Consider the following 12469-nt stretch of genomic DNA (forward strand, 5'->3'; position numbering starts at 1 on the left):
ATACAAACACATACTTTATACTTATACTAATCGTAATTCTACACTCCATCTGGTTATTTATAGAATTTGTAAACAAGTATGATTTAGCTTTGTTACAAATCAGTTCTTTTCTCTTCTGTACTTTTTAACTGTATTCTTAAGCCTTGATATTTCTTTGTCTCCATTCTTCCACAGAATTTTTCTCAACTCTTCTGAAAGCAGAAATCTCAATATAAGGGTATTCTGAATCCCTCCACAGAATATAAAACTACTTTGGAGAGAAATGGTGGTGGGGGTGTAGGGGAAATGGGCATCCCAGATTCTAACAATAATAGAAAAATTCTGAGAAGCTACTTGGCTTCTCGGGTATTCTGCTGATTCAGGCCCCTTTCCCCGTTCCATCAAATCATGTTATTACCTTGGGTTCTTTTTCAGTGTATTTACAAGAAATTCATGTAGGTCTATTCCAGTGGAGTCCGTATATTCTTGGCTGGAGTCTAGAACACCACAATGAAATAAATTTGAAATAAATGAAACTGCTTTGTATGATATTTAACCCCAAGCAGAAGCCTACAATCTGATCAGGAGACATAAGAGGAAAAGTAGAATCAAACTTCAGGAGTTTTAGCTTAAAATGAGAGTAACCTTGATTTACCAGCCTCTCAAAATTTCCCATGATAATGACAGAAGGTGGAATCTGGGTCACAGTGTTATATTCATATTACACTGAATAGTCACCTTGCCATCAGTATTTACCAAAAGACCAGACCAAAACAAAGGTTTTATTCTAGTTAAAATAAATTCTAGGTAAGGTCTGATGGGGCTGAATTTTCCAGAACCTCAGCAAATATATTCAAATGGTGATTATTTTTATATGTTTATATTTGCTTATAAAATTTTAATACTACGATTGCTTTTCCCTCTTAATTATCATTAAAAAAATTTGTTTTTGGCTATGTCACATGGCTTGTGGGATCTTAATTCCTTGACCAGGGATTGAACCTGGGCCCACGGCAGTGAAAGAGTTGAGTCTTAATGACTGGACTGCCAGGGAATTCCCTCCATTTCTGTGGGCCATGTCTTTTTGCTACCAGCCCAAGAGTTTAAAACTAAAGAGCGCTTAATAATTACATGCAAATTTGATTATTCAAAAAAAATCACTCTGAGCATCTCCAAACTAAACTATAAATGGTATTGAATCTGCTACCAGTGATAATCCATCACCATTTATTCCAAAAGCAAGAATAAAATCAGAATTGACTACAATGTCCTCCTGCTATTGGTAGCCCAATGTTAACAGAGTAGCTCTCTGTCAGCCCTTAAGGCAGAGCTGGATAAAGCAGCAAAGAAAGTAACCTAGTTAGGCACCTCCCCAAACAATGATGAAGTCAGCAGGACACTGTACACTGTTGGGCCAATAAGGCTAGTGGGAAGATGGAAGGAAAGGGCACTGCAGAACCAGGCCCTAGGACAGATGAGCAAGGGGGAAAAGTCTTTACCTCTAGACAGCATCCTCCTTGGGACCTTTTCTTTGTTTTTGTCCTTGTCTTCCTTTTCAGAGACATCCTTTGTGGACTTTTCTTCCTCCTTGTCAGAGGGGCAGCTGATGTGCAATTGAATTATATCCTTGGACAAGGGGAAAGAGAAATATAATCAAAAGGGAAAACAATTAACTCTCCTGCAGCTCCTTTAAAATCTAAAAGAAGGCAAATCTTAGAGTGACAACATTGTATTACAAAAGAGAATATTTTAATTAAATTGTTTTAGTTTTTGTTCTACCAATAAGGTAGAGGCTAAGTCCTTTCTGCCAATAATCACAGCCTACTCTTTGGAGAGCTCAAGTTATGTTGGCTGTTTCTGGCATAAGAATTAGAATGGAAATGGTTCTAACCACCAGAGGGAAAGGTGTGGTTGGGAAAACATGATCCAGCCCTGGAATCTCCTTGTCTGCATCATCCTGGGTGGTCCAGGTGTGAAGACCTACACTTCATGCTCTCATTCATGCCACTTTACTGCAACAACTTGTTTTGAAGCTTTTTCTACCCCAATTTCCAAGCCTAATGTTGATGCCATGGTTGTGACACCACTGTTCAGCAAACAACTGCCAAACTCAAAAGCTATACTTACTCATAAAGGACCTACCTGGGTTTCTAGTGGCCCGTCAACAAATGGAGCAGAGGATTCCTCACACACTGCAAGGCTGCGCACCAATTTCAGCTTGGAATTAGACTGAAAAAAAAAAAAAAAAAAATATATACACACACACACACACACACACACACATACATATTTCCTTGGGGAACATTTGGAAATCTTTCCACTGAATAAAGGGCATCCTCCTTGGTTCTGTTAGTTGCTGCTTCCATTAAAGAGGGTTTTTTTTTTCCTTCTTCAAACAGGTCCTTCTCATCCATTCCTGATCCACTTGAAAGATAATTCTCTTGCTTACAGCAGTAGATATATAACAACAAAACAACTACTTTTGGCTAGATGATAGGCAAGCCACTTTGTTTAGCTCTCCTCTCTCTCTAGCTCAGTGCTCCAATATTAGACTCGGAAGTTAACAGCAGCAAAGCTTAGTAGAAAGACTAGATTTAAGAGCCAGAAGTCCTAGCTTCAACTTCTGTTTCAAACGATGAGATATGAGACCCTCAGCAAACTACTTGACCTTTCTGGGTCCTCTTTTTTTTCTCACAATGAAAATGCGTTAGAAATGCCTAAGTTCTTATGAGAATTATATAAAATATGTAAACACAAATAGTGTTTAGCATACAGTAGACAACAAATGCTAAATGACTCTAAACCTGAGGTGGCAATGTAATGGGGAAAAGTGTCTAAGAAAAAAGTAAAGAGAAAGAAAACTTTCTAACACTTGGGGTTCAGTGTAATAAAGAACTAATCCACTTGGTTTATTTATGCTACCTGGAGAATCCCCCAAAAATCTGAAATTCACTTTATAATTATAATCACTGCTCTTCCAGGGATCTCCAAAGTCAAAAATTATAGTGACTCATTACAAATCTACCTATAAACATTTATTGAGAGTTCTTATAATAAAATAAAAGTTTACAGTAAACACAAAAGCACAAAACACAGTATGTGTGTTTCAGGTTGTATAGTACAGTAAAAAGAATTTCCAATCCTGAAGAACTGACTTTAAGTCTAGTTTTGCCACTTACTAATAAATGTCCTTTGTCAATCTCATTCAAACTCTATTAAGGCCAAGTTTTCTCCTCTGTAAAACGGAGACAATAACAATAGAAACTTTTTAAACTTTTCTGTCTTATTTCAAAAAGTTTGGAGGAAGTGAAATAGCAGATAATACTCTCTGGTTTGCTTTTTCCCCCCTTTATGAGGTGCCATGTGGCATACAGGATCCTAGTTCCCTGACCAGGTATCGAAGCTTTACCTCCTGCATTGGAAGTGTAGAGAATTAGCCACTGGACGCCAGGGAAATCGTGAACACCCTTTTTACTGTCAAGTCCATTACTTGTGGATTAGGCCATGGAAGGCAGTCCACAGAACCAATTTATCATACATCACAGTCTTCTTCAAACCCAAGCTACATACTGGCTGGGACACTCCCAAATTCTACCATTATTTTTCTAGGGGAAAAGGGTGGATACCCTTAATTACTAGTTCTGTTGACAATTCTTCCAAATGCAGGACAAGTTTAATATTTTACTGTTCCCTAATTAAAATTAAAAAGCTATCATACCACTAACACCTATAGTCTTCCCTGATAATACTGCTTCAAATAATCTGTGATGTGCTAATTTTATCATACAATGATTAAAAACAAAATCCTCCTCCCTGAACCAACCTAAAAGGTGAACCAAACCAAAACAAAACAAAGCCTCTATTTTTAGGACGTCCAAAAATGTTCAACCATTTTACTAAGGAGGGAGGATTTATCTTACAGAAAATTCTCATGGCAAAAATCCCCAAAACTGTTGGGGGAAAAATAAGAGAGCCAGAGATGAGCAGAGAAACTAACACTACAACAGAACCAGTATCAATCTGCTCAGGCTTTGTTTGTGGGAGGCTTTGGCTGGGTATCCTTTCAGGTAACTGAAATAGACTAAAGATAACAAAGAAAAATAAAGCCAGACGTTCCAACAGGACATATGTATATGTGCAATGCATGTTTGTGATTGTGTGTGTGTATGCATGTTCACAATTAGGGTACAAAGTATAGGCAAAAAACTTTACATATATGTAACCTAAATACACTAGATATTAGTGTTAAGTCCATTTGTACAATGCACTACTAATAACACTAGAAGTTATAGAGGAAGGGCTCTCACCTTGGCTCTTTTCCTGGCATGACCATGGTTGGATGTCCGCCTCTGTTAGAAGGGGATTAGAAAATATTAAAGGTAGAGGAAATAAACACTTAAAAGCAATACAAATTTACAGAGAAAAAGCACTAACTTTAAAACCACTGTAACAGCCAAACTATGATGAGACCCTGTTGTCGTGGTTGTCCCCCAAGCAACAACTCTAGCAACTGTGACATGGAGGGGACCACAGGCCACCTGCAGACAAATCACTCACCATGAAGATAAAAAACAGAAAGAGACTGAGTGGTTGGCCTAGTTCATAGATTGATAAAAATTACTTTTGAATAAACCAGGGAATCCTCTCCTGATTAGGATGGTTCCAGAAATATTACTACCATAGCATGACGAGTGTTTCTTCCCCACACTTTGCTAACAGAAGCCTATTTAGCCTATAATGGATGTGAAATATGGCCCCTAAGCATCACTTAAAATACTGTCTTTGGAGGACAACACACTGAGAGTTCTAACTTCAGATACTCGAAAGACCTGTTCCTGAGGCTGCAGAAATGGAATGAAGGCTCTTCTTGGCAACTACCTACTTCCTGGAATATGAGAATTCTCCCAGTGCTAAGCTCCTGGTTGTTGGCTCTTACAGCCTGTTTGGGTCAGGGATATAAGATGGGGACAGGATAAAAACAAAGGAGCATGGAAGATGTGGACAAGACCTCCAGAGCAAAGGGAGGTAAGAAGAGTGAGTAAGGAGCAGGATAGAAGCTGAGGAAGATGAATGAGGGCCTGAGGTGGGATGAAGGGAAAAATGACTAATTAATTTATAAGGTTTCTGAATAGCTGGGAAGTCAAAATGGGGACTCTGGAGAGGAGGTTGGGCAGGGTTATGCATGGAGAAGGCAATGGCAACCCATTCCAGTACTCTCGCCTGGAAAATCCCATGGACGGAGGAACCTTGTAGTCCATGGGGTTCATAAGAGTCGGACACTACTGAAGCGACTTAGCAGCAGCAGCAGTAGCAGGGTTATGCATGATACTTAGGGCTTTTAAGATGTTTGGAATGGAACTGTCACTGGGGTGTGGAGAAAACTGAGGCTGGTGGGTAGAGGAGGGGAAACAAGACAGAGGCAGAGTACCAGCATGGTTCTGGGTAGGTGAGGATTTCTCTTTGCTTTGTCCTCTTCACTAGTTATCAAATAACACTGCTACAATGCAAAATGGAGAACTGGAAAGGTGGGTGGAAAGAGTAAGAAATGACGGTGAGTCTGGTCAGTGCCAAGATCTGTTACAGTAAGAGAATAGTCCAGGAATATGAAGCAGGATTTGTCACTATTTTTTCAAATAAGTAAGAACATACACATGGCACAAAACAGAACAGTAAGTCTCCTTTTACATGTGTTCCCCAGCTACCTGGATCCCTCCTAAAGGATCAACTAGTATTGAATTTCTTGTAATCTTTCCAGAGATCTTTTATGCATCTATAAGTTTATTGTACTTGTGTACACACACTTTAAAAAAAAAAAAAAGGAGATTGTACACACTGTCCTAAACCTTACTTTTAAACTTTTCTTCAAGGATATACCTCCACAGAAGAGATACTGTTTTTCTTAGTGGCTACATGGTATTCCTTTGTGTGGCCATACACAAACTGGACCATTTAGGATGTTTCTCATGTTTGTTAGTATAAACAATGCTTCAATGACTATATCATTGAGTATACCTGCAAATACTGTACAGTCCATTTAAAATTTTTATAATGTATTGCTAAATTGCCCTTCAGAGAACTTATACCAATTTCAGTCAGTTCAGTTGCTCAGTCGTATCCAACTCTTTGCAACACCATGGACTGCAGCATGCCAGGCTTCCCTGTCCATCACCAACTCCTGGAGCTTGCTCAAACTCATGTCTATCACGTTGGTGATGCCGTACAACCAACTCATCCCCTGTTGTCCCCTTCTCTTTCTGCCTTCAATCTTTCCCAGCATTAGGGTCTTTTCAAATGAGTCAGTTCTTTGCACCAGGTGGCCAAAGTATTGGAGTTTCAGCTTCAACATCAGTCATTCCAATGAATATTCAGGACTGATTTCCTTTAGGATGGACTGGTTGGATCTCCTTGCAGTCCAAGGGACTCTCAAGAGTCTTCTCCAACACCACAGTTCAAAAGCATCAATTCTTCAGCTCAGTTTTCTTTATAGCCCAACTCTCACATCCATATATGACTACTGGAAAAACCATAGCTTTGACTAGACAGACCTTTGTTGGCAAAGTAATGTCTCTGCTTTGTAATATGGTGTCTAGGCTGGTCATAGCTTTTCTTCCAAGGAGCAAGTGTCTTTTAACTTCATGGCTGCAGTCACCAAATGCAATGATTTTGGAGCTTAAGAAGATAAAGTCTGTCACTGTTTCCATTGTTTCTCCATCTATTTGCCATGAAGTGATGGGACCGGATGCCATGATCTTAGTTTTCTGAATGCTGAGTTTTAAGCCAGCTTTTTCACTCTCCTCTTTCACCTTCATCAAGAGGCTCTTTAGTTCCTCTTTACTTTCTGCCATAAGGGTGGTATCATCTGCATATCTAAGGTTATTGATATTTATCCCAGTAATCTTGATTCCAGCTTGTGCTTCATCCAGCCTGTCATTTCTCATGATGTACTCTGCATATAAATTAAATAAGCAGGGTGACAATATACAGCCTTGACATACTCCTTTCCCAATTTGGAACCAGTCTGTTCCATGCCTGGTTCTAACTGTTGCTTCTTGACTGCATACAGATTTCTTAGGAGGCACGTCAGGTGGTCTGGTATTCCCATCTCTTCAAGAATTTTCCAGTTTATTGTGATCCACACAGTCAAAGGCTTTAGCATAATCAATAAAGCAGAAGTAGATGTTTTTCTGGAACTCTCTTGCTTTTTCAATGATCCAGAGGATGTTGGCAATTTATCTCTGGTTCCTCTGCCTTTTCTAAATCCAGCTTGAACATCAGGAAGTTCATGGTTCACGTACTGTTGAAACCTGGCTTGGAGGATTTTGAGCATTACTTTGCTGGCTTGTGAGATGAGTGTAACCGTGTGGTAGTTTGAACATTCTTTGGCATTGCCTTTCTTTGTGACTGGAATGAAAACTGACCTTTTCCAGTCCTGTGGCCACTGCTGAGTTTTCCAGATTTGCTGGCATACTGAGTGCAGCACTTTAACAGCTTCATCTTTTAGGATTTGAAATAGTTCAACTGGAATTCCATCACCTTCACTAGCTTTGTTTGTAGTGATGCTTCCTAAAGCCCACTTGACTTCACATTCCAGGATGTCTGGGTCTAGGTGAGTGATCACACCATTGTGGTTATTTGGGTCATGAAGATCTTTTCTGAATAGTTCTTCTGTGTATTCTTCCACCTCTTCTTAATATCTTCTGTTTCTGTAAGATCCATACCATTTCTGTCCTTTATTGTGCCCATCTTTGCATGAAATGTTCCCTTGGTATCTTTAACTTTATAAATACCAATTTATATCTCTACAAAAATGTATAAATCTGTGAATTTCTCAGAATGCATAATTTTCATTTAATAGTCAAACACATACTGAAGGCCTAGTGCTAACTTAGTTAGCAGACCCCATGCTAACTACTGGAGGATACAAAGATAAAAGACAGAAGCCTTGTCAAAAAGGAACTCATAACTCTGCTGAAGAAGACAGACAAATGGACAATTACAATATAGGATATTAAGTGCATTACAGAGGTACTTATGAAGTGCTATAGGAGTGCAAGTATCTAAAACCTAGGAATTCATAAATTCATATGTTCATAAATAATGAATGCCTGCAAGGAACTGTGTTGGGCCTTAGAGATACAATGATGAGACTAAACTGACCTGGCAAAGGCCAGGGAAAGAACACCAAGGAAAGCGTTCTAGTTAGAGAAAGCATGTATAAAAGCATGCTTTCTCCAAACTTTTCAGCTCCAATTTATAACAGGGACCAGGGAATCCGTTAGGCTGAAGCATAGAATGTCAGAGGTGGATGGATAGCAGGCAAGGGTCTAGGTCACAATATGCCATGCTGACAAATTTGGGACTTAGCCTAGAGCATGAAGAGACACAGAAAGGTTGAAGAGAATTAACACAATCAGATCATTATTTCATAGCCATCTTTCTAAAGCAGTATGGTAGATGAATCAGAGGGGATTACAAGTATAAAGGCAGAAAGCCTAGCTCAGTTCTTTAAAGGACCCACCTAAGAGTTCAGTATTTGTTACGTCAGGGCTTGCCCATTCTAAACTGAATCTCAGAACCTGTCTTACATAGCACTGTTTTCATGCCAAAGATGTTCTGAATTCCAATTGCTGATTCCAAGAATATGTCTCAGAGCACAAGTAATGAAAGTACCCTTTCCTCAAACTTTCCAGCTCCAATTCATAATATTCTAGAACAATATTTGGAACTATCCAGTTCTAATTCATAACAGGTACTCTCAGCATCAGTAAGATTCTTAGGGAGACTTAAGACTTGAGAGGAAGGTAAGAGAAAGAGCAAAATTTTTAGTGTTACTGAAGAGGAATACTGGTAGAGGGGAGAAGGCTTCTGAAGGGTGGCCAAGGGTGGCCAAGAATGAAGACTTTGTAGAAGGAGCAGGAGCTCCAGGAAATGGCAGCAGCAACTCAACCTGCACTAGCAGCCACGAAAGGAGTCTGAGGGGAGGCAGGTTCCCTTCCCAGCCTCCCACACAACCTATCCAGACATATAGGTGAAGACATTCTTAAACCAAGTAAGTATCCATAAGGCATATAAAACCTATAGTCATCCTTTCTTTTCTGCCTATCTTCAAGAAGAACACACAACAGGAGTTCAGAACACCACTTAAAATAGTCTCCTGAGAACAGAGTAACTTGAACTCAAAAGTTCATTTAATTATTATCGTCCATGTAACATGACAGCACATAATTAAATATTCAGCACTTATCTGTCCTGAGGATTTAAAATTCATTATTGGTATCAGTGGAAGTTAAAAGTAGAGCTGCAACAGCGGCAGACTGTCTCCCCAAACCCTGGAAGGATGGGTGGGGAATGACAACTCACATGCAAAAGATAATGGAAAGAAAAGCAGCCATGACACAGATCTGGCAAACTGTAAGAGGAAAAACAGTAGAAAAAGCAGGTAGCTAGAGAACAAAATATTCAGAGTTGTCTGATTTTAATTTAATTTATCCCTTCGTGTTGTTGCTGTCTTAAAGACAAGGCCTAGGTGAACTGGTTGTCCAGAAAAATCATGCTTCAAGTCTCCAGACCCTCAAATATGTTATTGCTACTGTTGTTTAAACTAACTGCAGTTAACAGTCTACCTCCTAGGCATATAATAAAGACCAGTCTCACCCCTGGGCAAGGAAAGGATTTATGCTATTTCAGCTTGGGTAACAGAGGAAACTAGTTGTAACCACAAGGAAGAGAACTGAAACAGGTAAACTAGAGAAGGCTCAGAGGCCGGGCTGGCTGGGTACCAAAAAGGAGCCCTGGAAGAAGCTCGGCTGGCAATCTACTGCCATCATATCTGCACTGCAGTATGAATTTGGATGGAAAACAACATGGCAACCAAAGAATAAAATTCTTCTCACGCACATTTACCAAGTGGCAAGTTCAGAGACTATTTCTGATCCAGAAAATACTGACTGCTTTAACACAACCAGAATATGAATTTAACACTGTATAAAGCCAGGCAGTTCTCATTTTAAGAGTTTATTATAAGCCATATTATGACATTAAATATCACTATATAGTTTATTTTTTGATCATTAAAAAAATATCAAAATGTAGCAAGAACCAGTGTTACTCAGGTCCTAACAGATTAGGGATTTCATTCTGTTTTCTTTGAACTTCATTGTGGACTCTGACAAAAAGTGGAAGAGATATTTCTTGAGAACTGAAGCTTGGCTTTTAGGGAGATTCCAATGTCTGTGTAAGTGACTGGCTTCCTATAGGTCTCCAATACCACCCATAAGGACATTTCTGTTTTGCTGAGAAGAATGCACACAGGATGCGCTTCTAATCCTTACCTGTGTCTCCTGACGCAAACTGGTATCTTCACTCTCTTTCTCAATTTCTTCTTTGCTTGGAGTCTTAGATATAAACTTGTTTTTGTTTACAGATTCTTCCACCAGCTTTTTTTCCGATTCTTTCATTATTTCCAGGGTCTCTTGAGTAGTGTTGCTGTTAGACATCTTCTTCAATAGAATACAGTAGCCTCTATGGACTCCTAAAAAAACATGAAATGCATTAAACAGGAGTTGTGCATCTATAGTTAATACACTTACAAGATTAGTATTTCACACGAAGCCTACAATAGCCTTCCTATAACCCAGTATAGGGTTCTTTGATAAATGTTGCCCCTAGAAAAAAAATTTCATTTTTTTTTTAACTTTAGGGTGTGGTGTGTTTTTTTTTAACTTTAGGGTGTAGCTCAGTCATATCCAACTCTTTGTGACCCTGTAGACTGACTATAGCACCTGCCAGGCTCCTCTGTCCATGGGATTCTTCAGGCAAGAATAATGGAGTGGGTAGCCATTCCCTTCTCTAGGGGATCTTCCCAACCCAGGGATCAAATGCAGGTCTCCTGAGGTAAAACTGACATAAATTTCATATATTTAAAATGTACTAGGAGAAGGAAATGGCAACCCACTCCAGCATTCTTGCCTGGAGAATCCCATGGACAGAGGAGCCTGGCAGGCTATAGCCCATGGGGTCATAAGAGTCAGATTTAGCAACTAAACCATCACCACAGGAATTCTCTGGCAGTCCAGTGATTAGGACTCCACATTTTCACTGCTGAGGGCCCAGGTTCAATCCCTGGTGGGGAATTAAGATCCTGCAAGCCACGTGGTACAGCCAAAAGAAATGTACAATTTGATGAATGATGAAACATGCATACATTTGTGAAACATCATCCCAATCAAAACAGTGGGCATATTATAAAAGCTTCCTCCTGCTCCTTTATAAGCCCATCCTCCCCTCTCCATATTCCCAGCCAACCACTGTCACTACAGTTCTGTCTCCATTTTCTAGAATTTTACATCATACACTATATGGATTCTTTTACTCAGCATAATTATTTTGAGATTCACCAGGATTCAGTTCTAAAGCAATGCAGTATAAAGTCCCCTTGGCATTTTATTTTCCCTCCCTTGTTCCCTCCAGAAATTTGCTCACATTTTCAGCTTGAGCACTTCACAGAGTTAACTCACCAGACTCTCCTCAGAACGGAGGAAAATATAAAGCTCTATTCAATACTAGAGAAGACCACTCTTCTTTCCCAAGGGAGAACCCCTACAGCTACCACAAACCACAACACTGTTAACAACTTCAAGTGTTTCCTCCATCAAAAAAGCAGCAAAATCAGACAATGTTTACAGAATCTTAAATTCTTTCTTTTATCTTAAGCAAACTGAAAAGGTAAGAAGAGTTTGTAGTCATCTCCTCTTCAGAAAGACCAGGTCTCTCCCTGGAGGAAGGGAGAATCTTTGCTTTGCTATTCACTATTTGAGTTCAGTCACTTTACTGGGTCCCCAAAACACAGAGATTTATACTGCAGGGGTTGCTAGCTCTTGTCACTTGCTATAGCTACAAGAAACCCTGTAATAAGGTCAACATAGTAATCTCAGCACATATTCAGAAACAGAAGCTGATGCTCTATACAAAGATTCATGTTCTCAACAACTGTTGAAGTCAAACATACTTAGCTCCAACAATGGTTTATAATAGAGGCTTCCCCTTACATGGATTACTGACTGTACTTGAATCCTAAATAATTCTTTCCCCTCTTTAAAAAGATAAGACTGGAAACCCTCTCAGATGCTGTGTCTCTTGGCATGTGACCCTAGAAACTAAGCTAAACAAACAGAAGTGCTTCAAGAAAATTGTCATGCCAGACATTTTTTCCTCCTTCAAATCAGTTTCAAGGATAAGACCCAGAAGGTTCTTAAGAAGCATGTGTAACCTCAACCTGGTATAAATTAGTCTGCAAGATTATTGCTTTGTTCACCTTTTGGTAGCTCCTGAGCAGCTGCCTGGAGACTCAGTTTAAAAGGCCAAAGTCACTCATACAATCAGTCATACAGTTGAATTTAAAGATGAGAAACACTGGAAGATACTGACTACACAAGGAAAATGGCTGATATTTTATTTTTTAATTGATTCAGTGTCTGGAGATTTCTATAAA

General features: G+C 39.4%; 1 protein-coding gene across 17 annotated transcripts in view; it reads right to left on the reverse strand.

Moving 5' to 3' along the window:
* The window catches only part of R3HDM2 (R3H domain containing 2), a 160320-nt gene that overhangs the window by 34948 nt on the left and 112903 nt on the right, over positions 1–12469 (reverse strand). For all 17 annotated transcript variants that reach the window (XM_027542319.1, XM_027542315.1, XM_027542310.1 and 14 more), the window contains 5 exons: positions 10311–10510; positions 4287–4328; positions 2122–2208; positions 1479–1605; positions 398–476 (listed from right to left, as the gene is read on the reverse strand). In XM_027542319.1, coding sequence (XP_027398120.1) covers positions 398–476; positions 1479–1605; positions 2122–2208; positions 4287–4328; positions 10311–10475 — 500 coding nt within the window. In that variant the 5' untranslated portion in view covers positions 10476–10510. The remainder of the gene's footprint in view (positions 1–397; positions 477–1478; positions 1606–2121; positions 2209–4286; positions 4329–10310; positions 10511–12469) is intronic.

Source organism: Bos indicus x Bos taurus, chromosome 5 (genome assembly GCF_003369695.1).
Source record: "Bos indicus x Bos taurus breed Angus x Brahman F1 hybrid chromosome 5, Bos_hybrid_MaternalHap_v2.0, whole genome shotgun sequence".
Lineage (NCBI taxonomy): Eukaryota > Metazoa > Chordata > Mammalia > Artiodactyla > Bovidae > Bos > Bos indicus x Bos taurus.